The sequence below is a fragment of the Akebia trifoliata genome, chromosome 7 (assembly GCF_017979445.1).
Source record: "Akebia trifoliata isolate Shusen 1 chromosome 7, ASM1797944v1, whole genome shotgun sequence".
Classification (NCBI taxonomy): domain Eukaryota; kingdom Viridiplantae; phylum Streptophyta; class Magnoliopsida; order Ranunculales; family Lardizabalaceae; genus Akebia; species Akebia trifoliata.
Window position 1 is genome coordinate 30,336,006 of NC_141381.1, and position 18,311 is coordinate 30,354,316.

General features: G+C 34.7%; 2 protein-coding genes across 3 annotated transcripts; both read left to right on the plus strand.

Moving 5' to 3' along the window:
• The first annotated feature begins 1,304 nt into the window (after nucleotides 1–1,304).
• LOC147398948 (uncharacterized) lies at nucleotides 1,305–8,190 on the plus strand. 2 transcript variants are annotated; one of them, XM_086448320.1, is made up of 9 exons: nucleotides 1,305–1,595; nucleotides 1,702–1,787; nucleotides 2,351–2,495; nucleotides 3,189–4,151; nucleotides 5,247–5,334; nucleotides 5,482–5,540; nucleotides 7,255–7,309; nucleotides 7,573–7,651; nucleotides 7,923–8,190. In XM_086448320.1, exons 1-8 carry the CDS (start codon nucleotides 1,476–1,478, stop codon nucleotides 7,614–7,616), a joined length of 1,560 nt encoding a protein of 519 aa, XP_086304446.1. In that variant the 5' UTR covers nucleotides 1,305–1,475; the 3' UTR covers nucleotides 7,617–7,651; nucleotides 7,923–8,190. The 2 variants fall into 2 exon arrangements, with proteins under 2 accessions (XP_086304446.1, XP_086304445.1); XM_086448319.1 differs by having other exon boundaries at nucleotides 1,307–1,595; nucleotides 7,926–8,190.
• A 6,648-nt stretch (nucleotides 8,191–14,838) lies between these two features.
• LOC147398949 (two-component response regulator ARR5-like) lies at nucleotides 14,839–16,492 on the plus strand. Its single transcript, XM_086448322.1, has 5 exons — nucleotides 14,839–15,284; nucleotides 15,413–15,489; nucleotides 15,596–15,673; nucleotides 15,791–15,861; nucleotides 15,975–16,492. The coding sequence occupies exons 1-5, from the start codon at nucleotides 15,122–15,124 to the stop codon at nucleotides 16,312–16,314; spliced, it is 729 nt and encodes a 242-aa protein (XP_086304448.1). The 5' UTR covers nucleotides 14,839–15,121; the 3' UTR covers nucleotides 16,315–16,492.
• The last annotated feature ends 1,819 nt before the right edge of the window (nucleotides 16,493–18,311 follow it).

Here is an 18,311-nt window from a genome sequence, read left to right on the forward strand (position 1 = left end):
ATTGCTTAAATATATATATGAAAGACCGAGTGACCATTTCTTGCTCTAACACCTGATTAGTCCCTATTTTAGGTGCTTAGGAGCCTGGATAAGCAAATCACTTGCACAGGAGAATCCAAGGCAAAACTCTGCCTACAATGCATTTGAATAAGAAAATAATTTATGTTCCATGAAATTTAAATACATTTATTATTTTTCGATCAGATGTTGTAGGGATAATTGAAATTTTTTGAAAAGGGGTTACTGAATAAGACACCCATTGAACCCTATGGGTTGGGGGTGTTGAGCATTTTGAGACTGAATTCGAACCCCAAACACCATCCTATAAAACCACAAATGGCATCCTATAGAACCAACAAATGGGAATATAGGGATCAAGAGAATTGGGAGGAGATTGAGTGTATGGAAATCAAAATATGATCAGGACAAATGAGAGAAGTTAACTTTGATCAAAAGCACTCTCGCAAGCATTCTGATCTATTTTCTATCGTTATTTTCTATACCCAATAATGTGGAGGATAATATATAGAGATTTCTTATGGTATGATAAGGATGAAAGAATGAAATATCATTTGATTAAGTGGAATCTTTATTTGAAAAAGAAATAGGGGCCTTGGAATAAGGGGTTTGAAAAAAAACAAAATTATTGGAAAAGTGGTTGTAGCGTTTTGGGAAGGAAAGAGGAAGTTTGGGTTGGCTCACAATCTTGAACCCTTTGTTAAGAAGACGCACCCTACTTAAAAGTAAAAAAAAAAAAAGGAGAGTTTCTATTACAACACCAACTTTTATTAAGAGCACCCCAAATATATGTGCTAATTTTTAGTGATTTCATATGAGTTGGCAGGCACTCCTAACAAAAGTTGGTGTGTCAATAGAACCTATCTGATCCAAATTCCAAATCATTTTTTCGAATAGACTTGTATTGATACAATCCAATCAATTTCAGGTGGGTCCAAGCATTGGACCGATGATATATTGGACCACGTTCTTGAACCCCACGAGATCTCAATTAGAGATTTGCTGGTTTGAATGTTATGCGCTAAGTTGGAATCAATAATAATATGTCGTCATGTGTATTAAAAAAATAATCGTACTGAAGTGATCTCATATCTCACTTTTTTGATGTGGAAGTGTGTAAGAATCATAGATGTTTTTCATCTTCAGCATTATTCTTAAAATAAGCAAGAGCGGTTCATTTGTGGAGGGAAAATTTTAGCAGTCTTTTGAGCGATTTAAGGTACGTCTCGGAGATTTTATTGCCACGCCAATTCGTATGTAACCTTCGGTGGCATTAGCAAAAGTTAGTGTGACAATAGAATTTTTCGATAATACACGTGGCGGCATACCATTACTCACGGCTTAGCCCATATCATTGGATGCAGCCCATCTCTGTTCCCGTATTTCTCTCATTCCCGCTCTCGCTTACAATTACAAATCAGAGTGTCAGACAACCTTTTCTCTTCAAAACCTAGAAAATGAGAGAAGGCGAAGAACCTCAGTTCGTCTCTGCAATTCCCATGGTGAGGTCCTCTACTCCCGGTTCAGATAAGATTCCCAACATCAACACCCCATGTTCCTCTACATTTCACAAAGTCGTACGTCTCTCATCTTCATGGTTCTTTGAACAAAACCCTTCTTCACAGTTATTTCTCAATTGATTTGTTTATTGTTGTTGTTGTTGTTGTTGTTGTTGTTTTTAAGGTTTGTTTGCAAGATTGGTGGTTAGTCAAAGCTGAAAAGGATTTTGATGGGAAGAGATTAGCCATTGGAGGGTTGACATCGAGAGAGTAGGTTTTTTTTTTCTCCCCTTCGTGTCCAGGGTTCACTTTTCATTATTTTTATTGTTTCTGTTGTTTTTATTCTGTTTCATCTTGAATTTCTGAATGTTAGAAGTAGTTAGGGAAAAAAAAAATTTCTTGATACATAGAGCCAACCACATGAATGCAAATTTAAAGGTCTTATATTTGTATTGCAGAGAACCAGTGAAAAATTCGATTTGATTTTAAGTGGCGAGGGGGAATTGTTAAATTGTTTCAGTAATGGGTTTTGTTGTTTCGTTTCAGATTTATTCTTGTTTTACATGCACCTTGATAAAAAGTATCATTTTAATGTTTTTGTGGTTGAGTGGGTTCTTTCGAAAGGCATTTTTATCCTTAACTGGTATTGGGTTGACCCCATATGGATTCCTTCCAGTGAGCTGTGATTTTGGTTTTCGTTAAAAAAGACTAAGTGAATTTCAAATATTAGCAGTTTTCCCCATTTTGATCTATGTGAAATTTTTTACCACTACACAGTTATTGCGAGTATTGTTACTTTTCTCATTTACATTCTTTTTGCACTTGTACAATAGGCAACGGGCTGTGCGACTCTTCTCATCTGCACCAATCATCAAGAGACATGATCTCTTTACTCTTAAGACAGCTGATGGGATCACAATTATGCTTAAAGGTACCATTAACAGGTCTCGCACACAAGAGAATGGCTTTCTGTCTGAGGTATGTAAATCTTTGTTCATTTCTTTCCCTTTTGTTAGAGCCAACTCCAATGCACTAAATATGCCACTACCTTTCCAACACACTACCCATACCACTACCCATTTTGGGTCATGGTATTTTCCCAACCCCAAATGGGTAGCTCCACACAGCTTCTCCATTTGTTGGAGGGAAAAATTTTCAGACATTTGACTGAAAAATATTACCATTTCAGACCATTGAAATTTGGGTTGAATTAAAAAATATTAAAATACTTATGTATAGCGATTTTTGGGTAGCACGGTTGGAGTGCATATCCATGAATATCCAAAGAGGCTTTTCATAAGCACATGGTTACCCATAAATGGGTATGGAGATGGGTATCCCCGTTGGAGTTGCTCTTATGTTGAATTTATTACTTTCATTCCATCTTTATAATCTTATGCAATTATTAAGATAAGTCATAGGAGCATACAAGACGTATACACATGCGCATGTTCTTATGTTTATATGTCAGGAAATGCTAAAACATATCATAAATGGATATATTTGAGTACATCTTGTAATGTCTACTTGCAAACTTGGAAATTGTCAACATATAAACCTCATAGCCACATTGAAAACTGTATTGGGTATTTTTTTAACTCATTTTTTAATTTTATTCTTATTATTCCTATTATAACGATGCTCAATATTTCTAAATATCACTCTACACAGGTCTGCAATCATTTCCTGTTGGGGTTTCCTTATTACTGGGAAGCCTGTACTGATCAATTTTTTGAGAAAGTACCCACTACTGGCACTGATTCATCAAATAGGCAAGATAACACCAAGTACGATGGTTCTAATGAGCAGGAAAGTATGGGTCCATCTGATGTTGAGCAGCATATGACGGGGGGAAATTCAGATATAGAAAGGAATAGCAGTTGTTCATTTAAGATGGGTATCGATACCCAAAATATTACTCCAAGTACAAACGATGCTAAGCTAACTAGCTGTACATCGGGAAATCTAGAAGGCAATGGGGAAAAGAGTTCAATGCCTAGCTCATGTGCAAAGGATGAATATAATGAGCTTAATTCTATATCAGATGCATTTGAGAGCCCAAGTGCAAAACACTTGACCGGTAGAAGTGCTTCAAAAGCAAATGTTCCTCCTCGGGGAAAGGACACTTCTAAGGAAAGTGTGAATCCATCCAAAGCCAAAAGATCGAGCAGTAGACTGAAGAATTTAAAGAACACCGTCAACAATGGGTTGAAAACTGAAAGAAATAAGAGTAACTATATTTCAATGGGTCCTGACCTTGCAAAGAATAATGCGGATAATGTTAATTCTGAATTGGGAGGAAGAAATGCTTTGGATCATCCTGAAGGACTTCATGAGACTATTCGTGAATCATCAGTTAAAGAGCTAGACAATCAGTATTCTAAATGTGGGTCCCAGATGAATTGCATTTTGTCTTCTGTCCCTAGTGATGCACTACAAGGTAAAAACCATGAGAGTGTTGGTGATGGTGTAGAGAGTAGCAAGCATAATGGATCCTGCAGGTCTCCCACAAGGCTTGGTGACATGAACTACACAAGTGACTCAAAAATTTCAGCTGGAGGAGAAGAAAGCCATGATGACAAACGAAGGACATCTCAGAGAAAAACGAAGAGCAAATCTGAATACATTTCACATGTAAGCAATCATTGGAACTCATTTTTTATACAGAGGTTTTCTTTCCTTGAGACATATTTTGCAAATGTTAGTCTTGAGGTACATCTTGGCTTTTGGAAATCCAAGATGGTACAATAGAATCTGTGCCTAACCCTCAATGTATCATTCTGCTTAACCCCTAGGTTGAGATTTCTTGGCGAAGATACTCTAAATAGAGCGATATTTTGAACCATTATCTTTGCTTCCAACTGATGAGGACTAAAACACTATTTTGAATGTGTGGTTCTTGGAATAAGTTATTTTGGATGCACTTCCCATGTCAACCTTCAAATATTATGCCTTTGCTCACATTTTAGTTGGTCTGATGGAGTGCTGTGCGATCAACACATCCCAGGCAAAGTAAAAGGATCATGCTTTATGGTGCTGAATGTTTTGAGAAACCAAGAAATATGTTAACATATCAAAAATAAAAATAAACATGTTCTTAGATTCAGTGTAACATAGATAAGGCTGCCAACATGAGTGGGGGAAAAACTAAGAAAGATAATTTTAGAAATGCATGTCGTCGTGAACCAATAACATAGATAAGGCTGCAAGGTCACCTTGGTAAATATTTAATTAAGAAAGACTTTAGTTTCTTTAACAATGGATTATGATTTTCTCATATATACCTTATTCGCCTTTATCTTGAAGACTTGTTCACCCATATACCATAGCTAGTGAACATGCATTTACCTCACCCTACTCTCAAAAAAATTAAATAAAATAAATAATACTATAATATTAAAAAGAAAACGTTATGAGACTTTTATATTTTTGGATTTTCCGGGTATCTTTGCCCGTGTCATTACTCAACCACTTGGCCTGTGAAGAATGAATCAGCTACAACGCTGTGAGGAACTCTTCAACTTTTGCCCCCTACATTTAGCATGTCAGTGGAATTTACTTTGGTAGCGATAATGGTGGTGTGGAATGTCTATCACTGGTGTTTGCAAAGACCAAAGTTGCCTTTTGTATGCTATTGAAGAAGTTATGGACTTATTATGATTTTATTTGTGAGCATTTTCAATATTTTTTATGATTTTTCAGTGTTTGTTCTGATTCTTGTTTATTTAGGTAACTCCACCTCCACTTACAAGGAACAAGAAAAAGAACCTTGTTTTTTCGTCTCCTGAATTACTCAGTTATAAACGATCTAGATCTGGTAATTTTTTCATTTTATTTTAGAACTTTAGTAATTAGTTAATCTCTTTCTTACCAATCTTGGTTCTTAAATCACTCTATATGACAACTATTTCAGGTTTTGCTCTATCCAGTTTTTATTTGTCAATTTGCATTTGATATTTTGCAGGGCGATTACTTGTACCTCCTCTAGATTTCTGGCGCAACCAGAAAGCAGTTTATGGTGTGGTTCGTGATCTATTCCTATCTCTTATCCAGATGCCTTTATGTGTCCAAGCACAAGCGAGTTGACCTTACACATATGCTATAAGCCAATAGCATATATGTTTACTTATCAAAAAGGAAAAACACATATATGCTATATGTTTCTCCATATATTTACATGTTACACTGCACAAGGGTCTGCCAGTTGGCATATAGAGGCATTGACAGGCTTAGGAAATGAAATTTTCTATGTTTAGTAATTCAGATAATTATATCTATGATACGAGCGTAAAGATGGTATTACATGCCATGGATGAGATACTATGGCATATAATGGGCATGCCATTAGTTGTGTAGGGTAGTAACCTCCTCGGTCTATGGTCAAGCCAACGAGGGATTGGTGAGATGGCCAGGAACCTGCCTCAAGAAGTAGAGGTCCTAAGTTCGATTGCCCTCCTTTGTGGCCACTCCTGGGATTTATCCCAATGCACCTGGTATGTGTGTGTGGAAGGGGTGACATGCATACCTCGTGCAATTAGCCAGGTTCTTTAAGAGGTCCGTATACCCAAGGTATCAGAAAAAAAAAGTTCCAAAATCTTCAAGATTATTAAAATAAAAAATAAGAAAAATTCTAAGAGTGGCTGAGATCCACAATAGACCTATCATCATTTTGGGCATTGTCATGTTAGGATTTTTTCTTTCTTATTTAATATACTTAATACGAGTACATGTGTACTGACCTATCGACTTGTTGGGCTTCTCAAGGTGCAATGTCCTCCTCATACCTATGTTAGACACTGACAAACATGTCTATAACTATTAGTACAGTTTTAGGATTTTTCCCAATCAATAATAATATAATTTCATTAAGTTGATGTCATAGAAACATTTTCTTATATTTTTCTTAAATTTTATTTTAGAAAGAATCTTAGAGTTAAACGTAATTAAAATTTATATTGTAATACATGTGTACGTGAATGAGATGTTTCGGGCTTCTCAAAGTTACCAGTGTTTGAGATCTCCTACATGCTTTCATCTCCTTGTTACATTGACTGGAAGTAATCATAGGATTTATTGATAGTGAGCTAGTGACGTGTTCATATTCTTTGATCTCTTAATCAAAAACCTTTTATTGGGAGGACTTGCAAACATAATTAAGCTTGAATAAGTGTTGTGCTGTGTAGCTTTTGTACACTTAGTCCTTTTCATGAAATTCTGATGTCAAGATTGGAAAAGACTTGTGAACTTAGGCTTTTAAATTAATTTAAATATCTCATTTTTATTTGTACCGGAGTGCTATTAAGTTGGTTCTCTGCTATGTTGAAGGTGTTGGTCGTATTCACAAAATTAATAACAGAATTAGAAGGATTAGTTCTGGTTTTGGATGTCAGATCCTTACCTAACTGGTTTAATGTGATTATTGTTCAAGACAAAATTGCTCTATTTTTTCTTTAGCCTATTGTCCCTAATTTGTTCATTTTTCTGCTAATTGCCTATTGTCTCTAATTTGTTCTTCTTTCAAAGGGTGTACCTTTTCAATGAAATTTCCCTTCACATAGAAATGCCTTGAGAGTGCCATCCTCCATAGCTCATCTTTTACTCTTGGCTATTTTATGTTCATATATCACAGTGTTCCACCTATCTGCACTAATATTAACTAATTTATATTCTTATCCCAACTGTATCAAAGAATATATTACATTTTTCATTAAAGAACCTGAACTTGATTTGTTTGCAGGATGGTAAGCTTGCTGGAGTTCAGGATGGCCTGCCTATGGTCAAATCTCTTACAGGTTTGGCTCATTTCATCTGTAACATGAAACCTTGGACATTTTTTCTTGGTGAAAATAAGAACATATCCATAACTACATATTCTGGTGTCGTCTGTAACATTTATCTGTATTGTGGTCCTTGCTTTTGGGACAATTTGCAACTAATGCTTTGGTAGGCCCCACTAAAACACATTGATTATTTTGACTTTTGACTATATCGTATTTTTTCTCACGTGCTATTCTTAATATTGGCATGACATGAAATGATGGTGTTTTCGTTGTAGGAAGTAAATCTGAACCTTCAAGAAAGAAAAAGAAATCCATGTGAGTCCACCAACATGGACTCAGCTCGAACCCAATATGGTAAGTCGCGCTCTAATTTTATTTGAAATTAAATATATATTGCTTGCTAAGTTGTTAGCTATGACATACTTGGTTTTGATTCCCACCTTTACTCATTTACAAGTAACCCCTGACAAGCTACCCTACCAAAAAGCAAAAAAGAAATAAGATTTGTGGAATCAACCAAATCATGTAATAGAAATTATGTTTGAACAACTGGAAATAGAAAAAATTTATTAACCAACCATGGTATTCTATAATGTAATATAATTTAAGACTGTTCTGTTTTTAGCAGGCAAATTCAGTTCGAGTCAGAATGTAAAATGTGAGGTTTTGAACCCCGTCCAACTACTTGGGATCTGCATTGCGAGTACTGTTTTTTTTTTTTCCCCATTAAAACCCACTTGATCTATGTTCTATGCTTGTTAAATATTTTGTTTTTCGTGTGAATTTCACATCAGTCCTATAGGCAGCACTATAATTTTTTGTAGTACTTTTACTCTCAGCATACTCTCAAACAACCATATTCTGGTAATGCTTGAACTTCTCCCTTGGTGCTATATGGCGTTTTAGATCATCTGTCGTAGTGTAAATTGAAGCAAATGTACATGACAACAACTGCCCTACATGCTTGACACGTAGTGTCTGTCTGTTTGCACCTTGAAAATGGGTGGAAAATGTGTATGATTGTTTGTTTTCCCGGAAAATTATTTCCCACCATCCCATAGGAAAATGATTTTCCCATATTCTCCGAGTGTTACTGTTGCCCAAAAACTACTCTATTTTTGCTATTTTTCTAGGTGCAATAAAAAACCATGTAACTCATATTCCCATGGCTACAATTATCCTTGGTTAAAAGTAGATTCATTGCTTAGATTTACAAGCCTGTAATGCCCAAATACGTTTGTTAGAAATCACCAATCAGGTGAATTATATTCCATCAAAGGGTGTTCCGATGCATTAGTGGCCCTGACTGATCCAGCTTGGACCTATTCAATTATCTGAAATGCATTCCAAGCCCCCCTTGTTCAATTAACTTACAGGTTATACGTGTTTTTTTTTTTTTTGATAGCTGGTATCCTTGTAGACAGTGGATCGGGCTTGTATCTGGGCTCTGTCCAGTCCATAGACCATGGTCTCTTTCAAGGACTAGTCCCAAGGCACGTGCAACATCCACATCACACGATTCAAGTCTCAGACATGTCGGGAACGTGGATGTGCACCTCAGGACTATGAGATTGGAGCTCTTCAGTCGCAACTTTACTTGATATACCCATTTGTGTGATGGTAGGTCACATTAGTATGGATTAGTTTCAAGACGTGTAGGTAATTTTAGGTTATTATCTCACATAAGACCAAGGTCAATGAGTATGTCACCACGTGTATCTCACATAGTATAGGTCTAGATAAAGAAAAATAAAAAAAATTGACTGTAAAAGATCACTCTGCCAAGATGCCAAGGCTACTACAAAGTATATGTAAGGAAATAAAATCGAACTCATTCATTAAGAGATATACCCTATAAGATATAATATTACTTGGATTCCAACTTTCACAACTATCCACCCTAATATTCGATCCTTGTCCAGATCAAAGTTAGCATTCCCCATACTTCGATTAGAAAATATTATTTTGATCTGCCATATAATCTTTCTTCCTTTCCTCCCACATTGGGAAACATTATTTTAAAAAGATATATTAGTTGATTTCTTGAAGCTTGGGCGATCTAATTCCAAGAATCTTGATCCCACTCATCTAAGAGTTGGCAAATCTCTTTCAAAATTATGCTCGTGTTGCAATAACCTAATATATTTTAATATGTTGGATAAGGATTTTGTCACCTTAAATTATATATTATTCTAAGGTGATTTTGGATCTCACCTAAATCAGGTTTATACATATCTGACCCACCTAAATTAAGGTCAAGTATTTAATTCTCATACCAAAATGATCCATGTTTGGTTAGATGGTTTTCTTGAGAATACGTTGAACCAGACCCGGAAGCTTTCATGGGTCTAGTCAATATTAAAAACTTTTTTGTTTTTTTTTTTACAAAAATGAATAATCTATCTTGTTGAACTGGTTGAACTGATGACTCGGTTGACCTGATCAAGTCTGGGAGAGACCCATTTAAATCAAGCTTAATAAACCTTAAATTTTAGGGTGATTTAGAAAACCCCTCCACGTTTTGGTGAATATTTCCTACTCCTTGTGTTTTGAAACTTATGACGTCCCCTCTTAACCAAAGTTATTCTATTATAAATTAATGAAAAATGATTTAAATCTTTTGAATCTCATCTTCAATCCCTCTTTTTCAACCTCAATTGATTTTTATATAAAAATTCAATTGTCTTCTACTTATAGAACTTCATTTTGTCCGTGAGGTTTGAAGGTTATAAAATCTTAAGGTTGAAGAGAAGGGTAACATAAATATTAGATTGATTTGGATCGGGTCATCCAATCAAACCAGGTCAAATATTGGTCCAGGTTTTAAAAAATAAATTCGGCTTGTTGAGCAACAGTTGATTAATAATTTACAAACCCATATTTCAATTTCAATTAGATTGTTGAGCCATGTACCATTGAGGAAATGACATAAAAGTCAATGGTCAAGATGGAAGATTTAGTGGGGCATATGAATCTTAAAGGGTAGGCACCACATTTATCAAATGCTCTAAAGTCAATTCTGTTGGAGATGGAAGTCTGTTCGAAACTACAATTCCTATCGACTTATAAAGGGAGAGGTTGGAGAGTGAAACATTTATTAAAGAAATATGTCCCACGTCCCACGCCTCGTGGGGACCGAGTCTGCTTTGATATTTGATTCCTAAAATGCTCTTTTCCTTGTTACAAAGGGTCATGTCTCATGTGCCTCATATCTTCCTTTTTTAAGTATTATAAAATCTACTTAGGGATTCATAGGATCCTGGTTGAAGATTGATGGCTTTTTAGGAATAAATCAAGGTTTTTAAGAGAGAAAAAATCAATAGTTTTTTGAGTAAATTCTCATACAATTACTGAAATTTTAAAAAATGTTAAAAGTGTGTTAATATTGATAAAATATTATTAAATTATCAACATTACGTAATACTTTTGTCAACATTAACAATACTTTGAAAATAATAAAAACTTTTGTAATTATTTGAGAATTTATCATTTTTTTTTCTTCAAAGTAATTAAAAATGAGGGTATGTAGATTATTTTATTAGTCGTTTACAAAGACCATGGTCAAGGGCAAAGGCGGAGCCAGGATTTTCTTGTAGTGAACGCAAATTATGATTAGCTGTATAGTCAAAGAATTTGAAGATGGATGATTTTAAGGAGAAATTCAGAGGTTTTTTTATTAAAAGTTGAAGAAAAAGATATTTAAGTCATTTCCTATTAGTATATAAGAAGAACCGGTCATGAGGCAATGTCATCTACAAAAAATTGAAGGGGAGGGAGGCAAAAATTGGAGGGAGGTGAGGGTGTGGGGGCATATGGGGAGAGAGGTGAGGGAGTGGGGACAAATGGGGCATGTAATTAGTTGAAAATATAGGGGTGTCTCAAAGTTCTGTGAGGGCAATTACCCCCACTAGCTCCGCTTGGTCAAGGGATTATGTTATCAGTTTGCAATCCCACGAATATTAGAGATGTACATCAAAACCTGGAGAGTTATATCAAAATTATGGGTAATTTGGGCGTACTCCTCCACGTTTTACGTTTTGGTGAATATATAAGACATGTCATGTGTTTGCAAACTGATAACATGCACCCTTAGCGACCTCCTCCTTTTCCATTAAACTACCGTAAAATGATTTAAATGCCCCCATCTTCAATCTTTAACCAAAAATATCATTGATTCGGTCGGTCATCTTTCAATCTCTTAGCTACATTATTTCACCCCTCATCTTCAATTTTATGGTTTTATCTAATTCAACCTTTAAACATCAAGAACTAGACTTTTTTGTTTTTTTTTGAAAAATATAAAATGTCTTAGCTCGAGTAAAAAAAATCAAGGACATTTTGTAGAGTTATCCAAGAAAGGTTGAAAACAATGGACTTAACATGAGGATTAATAATAGCTTAAAAATAATTATGGGTTTTGAAAAGTAAAAAAAAGAAACCCTAATTTTCTTTGGTAGAGTTGACGACCAAGGAATTTTGGTCATTTTCACTGGTGTAGAAGTCGAGGGTGTAAGTCATCATTTTGGAGAAAAAAATATGTTGGGGGAATCTAAAATATTCATCAAAACATTGATGGGCACATCCAAATTACCAAAACTAATTCACCATAACCAAAGAGAATCCAAAGCTCCAACGACCTCCATTAAACTTTACTTGACTTGTCAGGCAGTCAATCTTACCAATCTTATATATTGGTCCCACTTTTTTATTTCAAGAATAGAGATGGTCCCGCGGGACTATCCTAACTGAGTACTCCCTGCTGTATCGTTGTTGTAGTACTGCATTAAAGAAAAATTGATCTTTGATCACGAGATACGTCACGTCAAACAGATGAATCAAATAAAGAAAAGATGAGAGATTGTCTCGAGAGTTGTCATCTCCACTTGACAGGAGGACAGTAAGAAAGGCAAAATCGTTTTTCTTTTTTTCTTTCTATCCGTCGGATCTAGTGAGATCATGAGAATGAAAATCTCCCCCAACAGATCTCCAAAATCGACCAAATCGAAGCAAAGTCCAACCAAATTGGGAATGGTGGGGTCCACTCAAAGATTTCCTCGGTACTCCAAATCTTACTATCTCTTTCTTTCTCACTCACTTTCTCGAATTAATTTGCAGAGACGACTAACTTAAATGTTTGGACAAATAGAGAACCACCGCCGCTCGTACAAATATTTACAGTTGTTTATTACTTGGGATGACTGTCACCGGTAAAAGGCGGTATCTTTCTCTACTTTATATTATGGTGTCACTTATTTGGCAGGTGTGTCGGTCATCGACTAAGAAGTAGACGAGGTCATGTCAACTTGGATTTGACGGCGCAGTCTTGGATTGACCACTTGGTCAATTATCTTTCCAAAGCGCACCAAATTATCCTTGTCTTCTCGGAAACCGAAACTTCTCGCGATAAATTAATCTATGTAGTAGAGTACTTGAAAAATATAAACAATATTACGGATGCAACTTGGTCCGGCTCAAACCGAGAATCGAATCAAACCGATAATTTTGAAATGATTTAGTTCAGTTTGGAACAAGTTGCGATTCGGTTCGAAATTACAAATATAGAGAACCGATCAATTTGATTCTATAATCAAATCAAACTTGTATAGAACTGGACCCCTATGCAATAAATAAATATATATGTAAATAATAATTATTATGAATTATTTTAGGAGTTTGGATATAAATTAGTATTTTTTGTGTGGATAAGCTAATGATAAATTAGTGATTATTATATGAAATTTTATGTTTGTTTTTTCATTAAAAAATATTACTTACAATTTATAGAATATTGACAATCCGTAGAATCGAATCGAATCAAACCGACTTTAATTTGATTTGAGTTGATTTGGTTCAGTTCTAATGGAATTTAGTTTGATTCTAGTTCTTATTTAGTGGAACCGACCTATGTTGGTTCAGTTCTAATTTGATTTCAATTCGAATAAAATTGAATCAAGTTGCACCCCTACAAAATATTCATATACACTTGATTTCGACGCGTGTCATGAATGTACAAAATAATCTTATGTGATGTTTTGGTCTGTTTCGCATGGGCATTATGTGGAAATATGCTAGTAAGGGTATTCTTGGACCCATAAAATTGAATCAAGTTGCACCCCTACAAAATATTCATATACACTTGATTTCAACGCATGTCATGAATGTACAAAATAATCTTATGTGATGTTTTGGTCTGTTTCGCATGGGCATTATGTGGAAATATGCTAATAAGGGTATTCTTGGACCCATAAAATTGAATCAAGTTGCACCCCTACAAAATATTCATATACACTTGATTTCGACGCGTGTCATGAATGTACAAAATAATCTTATGTGATGTTTTGGTCTGTTTCGCATGGGCATTATGTGGAAATATGCTAGTAAGGGTATTCTTGGACCCATACATTTAAAGCTCAATGAACCCCTCACCCCAAATATCTATTTTCGTGGTATCTAATTGAAAAATGGACCGACATGTCCTTCACAGTACTTGCCCACATGATGGTCCATTTGGTGACTTTATAGAGTATAGTCCACAAATGATGGATTAATACCTCATTATATATATATATATATATATATATAAAAAAGGGACATGAATATTATTCATCAAAATGATATTACTGTATTAGTCATAAAAAAAACCCTAGGATATAATTTTAAATATTGACAATTGGTCCATTGATTTTTTCGTGTTTTTTTCATTGTATCTCCTCCTTTTATTTATCGGTGCTAATTTTCTAACTCAACTCTGAAAAAATAATTAACAAAAACTTATTGACGTGACATGCAAGAATCATAAATTTCCTCAAAATGCACAATTGCACATGTGTTATGGGGATGTGCAGTTGTGTATCTCGAGAAAAGAAATCTACAATTCTTACACATGTCACGTCAATGAATTTTTAAAACAAGAGTAGTGAATTAGTTATGCGGAACCAATGAAACCCAGAAAGGCAATGAATTAATATTATAGATTCTTTCTTTCTTCTTTTCTTTTAATGAGATTTTATAGGAAGATCACCTGCAATTTTATTTTATTTTTTTGATCTATAAACTTATTTTTAATGAATTTAGTAACTCGATATTTGCAGGATTCAAAATCAAATCTACGATTTCATCACCCAAAGACTTAACCAACCAAGATAAGTGGCACATTCTCCTCCAAAGAAAAAAATATTGTCAATTAGAATTTTTATAACAATAAATCAAACATTTAAATTATCTCATTAGTATAATTCATGGATAACCATCAAGAAAATGAACAATCAATTGTGAGATCCTATTTAATGACTTTGAGGGCCCACATAAATAACAAAGTCTACAATTAAGATGTAGTCAACAAGATCTACGGTGTACAACTATTGACGCCATAGAATTAGCTAACTCTAAGAAATACCCGGTATCACGTATAAATGGATAACTCTCCAATATCTCGCGATAAATTTGCGAGTACAATCGTTGTTCTCTTTCCTTTATATTTTTGAAAGAAAATAAGTTTTCCTGTGAAATACGTGAAAGAGAGAAATGTGAGTGGATTTGCAGATCGCAAGAAAGTGGATTTCAGAATCTTGCCCTGCTTTAAAAAAGTAGATTTCAGATTTTCTTAGAGACATAGAGAGAAATAAAGAAAGATTGAGATTTGAGAGACAGATAGACATAACCGCGTATACATTTATCTCTCTCTCTCTCTCTCTCTATATATATATATAAGGAGGAGGGCAGAAGGGGGCCTTTGGACTGCCTCGTCTACGATTACAAAAGCAAACCAATAAGAGAGACTCTGAGAACGATTTGCCATCAAGATTCGATCGAGAATTACTCGAAATGGCCGAAAACTGCATGCCTTCAAGGGGAGAGAGGCTGGAAAAGGTTCAAGATTTCGATCATTCCATGGTGGAATCTCAAGAACTCCATGTTCTTGCTGTGGATGATTGTCTTGTGGATCGGACGGTTATAGAGCGATTGCTCAAGATTTCATGTTATAAAGGTTCGTTTTTTAGTGTTTTTGGCAGATTTAAAAAATTAAAAAAAAAAAAAAAAAAAATTCTTTGATTTCTTTCCATTTCTTCACTTTTGCTGTTTTGTTATAAAATAGATTTGGTTTAAAATTTTCAGTTACTTCGGTGGATAGTGGAAGAAGAGCTCTGCAATTTCTTGGACTTGATGGAGAGAAGAACTCTGCTGGAATCGAAGTAAGCGAAATCACGGAAGAAATTATTCAAGATCGATTTTTTTTTTTTTTTCGTTTCTTATGTTCTTTTGATGATTAAATCTGATAAATTTTTGGGGAAATGTTAGGGTTTGAAGGTGAATCTGATCATCACAGACTACTGTATGCCCGGAATGACAGGATATGAGCTTCTCAAGAAAATCAAGGTTAGATTATTATTTTTCTTTCTTTCTTTCTTTAAATTTTTAATATTTTAAAGATCAAAGATTCAGAGAAAAAGATGAAATAAAAAATAAATATTTTTCTGTTTTTTTAAATATCAGGAATCCTCTACATTTAAAGAGATACCAGTCGTGATCATGTCCTCGGAAAACGTGGTAACTCGGATCAACAGGTATTACTCGTTTTTTTTTTTTTTTTATATAGAAAAAAAAATAGACAGTTGTGATTTTAATTGAACATCAAGATTGATGTTGTAAGTTAACATCTAAATAACTGGATGAACAGGTGTTTAGAGGAAGGTGCGGAAGGCTTTATAGTGAAACCAGTGAAACTGTCGGACGTGAAGCGTTTGAAAGATTACATAACGAGAGAGGAGGGGGGACAAGAACACGTGGAAAGAGGAGAGAACAACAACAACAACAACAACAACAACAAAAGAAAGTTTCAGAATACGAGTGATGATGTTATGGCTTTAACAACATCATCACCACCGTTGGATTCAACAACACCATCATCAACACCGTTGGATTCGACACCATCATCCCCAATGAATACTAAGCCTTCTTCACCGTTGGATTCTGATTCTCCTTCAAGACGACTAAGACCAACCAATGACACGTTGTAGTTAGTTTCCAATTTTGGTTAAATTTGGGGGATAATGGGGCCTTTGGAACTCATACTGATGATTTTGTTTTTTTTTTTTTGGGTTGGGTTGGGGGTAGTTAAATTTACACGATAGTTGATACTGCTCTAATGTTCAAATCTTATTAAGTATCAAGAGTTGGTTGGTTGGTTATATTTTATTATTTTGGGTAATTTTTATTTTGTACAAATTTCGCTTGGAGAGCCCTCAAGCTGTGGATTCTGCTTCCCGCCAAATGTAGAGCAATAGAAGTGCAAAATGGCCATTGGTGCGAAAATTGCCCATAATATTTTAAGTTGATAACTCAGTTTTTTTTTTTTTTTTTTTTAATTGTTATAAGATACGAATTTATGACTAAATATACTAGAAATTTTTTTTTTTTTTTTTTTTGTTTGTTTGTTTGTTTTAATTTGTTCTCGGGAGTGTTCAGACCGTATGTCGGACTAGTAAGAGTGGTAATTGGCCTCTTAGAACTCCAAATCTCTCGCCCAAATCTTCTGAATACATGCAATACCGTCATAAATCATACATACCACCATTAGCAAGGGCATTTTTAGGAGACCTTAACCGGTAAGCTAAACACTTTGATTTATAAAAATAAAGTCTTAAGCCAAAGATTTGCAGTTGCATAAATGAATCTTACTCCTCTTTCTTATATTATTCGATGTGAATTCTTATGTTTTGGGGAAGTAAGTTCATATCCATTTTTATTATTTTCATTGTATATTCTTTTGGCTAGTCTCTCTCTCTCTCTCTCTCCATGTTTTTAGGCCTTGCTCTCGATTTTTATTTTATTATTATTATTTTTTTGTTTGTTGTATGAGGTTTTGAACCCATAGGCTCATCTAGTAGGGGCAATCAAATCCCTCGTACACAAAACCAGGTAAGTAGGGAAAAATCCTTGTGGGTAGCCAATGATGGGGGCTTGAATTCAAGACCTCTCTCTTTTTGCAACGCTTATTAGTTTGCTCTCAATCTTTTAGGATTTTCATTTAACTATAACATATAGTTGGGTTTGTAATTTCAGTTTAAGTACATCTAATTGGGGTTGTGATCAAGTTAATAATGTTCATGCCCAAATTGACTCTTAGTTTATGAGGGTTTTTTGTGGTGGTTGATGGATTATCGTAAAACTTCTATTGGAGTCATGAATATAATGAAATCTTAATCCAAAGATTTGTGATCAACTAGACAAATTTTGTTCCCTTATTTGGCTCCATTCAAAGTGTACTCTTTTGTTAATTAGAGTGAATTTATTGCTTGGGGTTACTCTTAATTTTTTTTTTTTAACACGTTATTTAGTTTTATCTTTATTAGTCTTTCTAATTTATCTCGACAAACTCACCTCATTTCTACTAGATAGCACCTCTTAAATTTAATCACTTAATAATTTCTGTAGTCATATTTCTAGTTGTGCTTCAACTACTTTTGCTTTTACGATAGGTAGAAGCAAAAGTTTAGCAAACCCAAAGAGGCCATTGATTATTCTCCTAAACAAGAGTGGATTTACATTGGGAGTAATAGGGACACTTGTCCCCACAATAATTTTTAAAATCTATACGAATTTATGAGCTATTGCAACATATAACAACAATGGATAAAAAAAATCCCATCACATCAGAATCGTCCAGAATGAGTGACACAAAGTTCTAAATGGCAGACCAATAAATATGAGTAGTAGGCCAAAAAGGCAAATAGAAATAGAAGGCAGTTTGAGAAGGCTCGTTAAGGCTTGTAGATGGAAACAATGAATAGATTGCATGGTGTAGACAATGAAGTTGTGAATACACACGTTGTACAACATAACGTGATCTGGATTAAATCTCGAGTCATCCGCACACTTATGAGTATAATGGCACAAAGTCTAAACAGTTCTCATAACAACAAAGTAACAATTATAAATGGGAAGAATCTCAAACGTGGATCAATGACTGTTGAGTCAATTCCATGATTATTTTCAACTCAATCAAGGGAAATCA

Excerpts from the sequence above, each read along its gene's own strand:
- LOC147398948 (XM_086448320.1), top strand. The coding sequence starts at position 1,476 with ATGAGAGAAGGCGAAGAACCTCAGTTCGTCTCTGCAATTCCCATGGTG. Across the intron at positions 4,152-5,246 it reads AATCTGAATACATTTCACAT|GTAACTCCACCTCCACTTAC; the intron begins GTAAGCAATCAT and ends TTGTTTATTTAG. Across the intron at positions 5,335-5,481 it reads TTATAAACGATCTAGATCTG|GGCGATTACTTGTACCTCCT; the intron begins GTAATTTTTTCA and ends GATATTTTGCAG.
- LOC147398949 (XM_086448322.1), top strand. The coding sequence starts at position 15,122 with ATGGCCGAAAACTGCATGCCTTCAAGGGGAGAGAGGCTGGAAAAGGTT. Across the intron at positions 15,490-15,595 it reads AGAACTCTGCTGGAATCGAA|GGTTTGAAGGTGAATCTGAT; the intron begins GTAAGCGAAATC and ends GGGAAATGTTAG. Across the intron at positions 15,862-15,974 it reads GTGGTAACTCGGATCAACAG|GTGTTTAGAGGAAGGTGCGG; the intron begins GTATTACTCGTT and ends CTGGATGAACAG.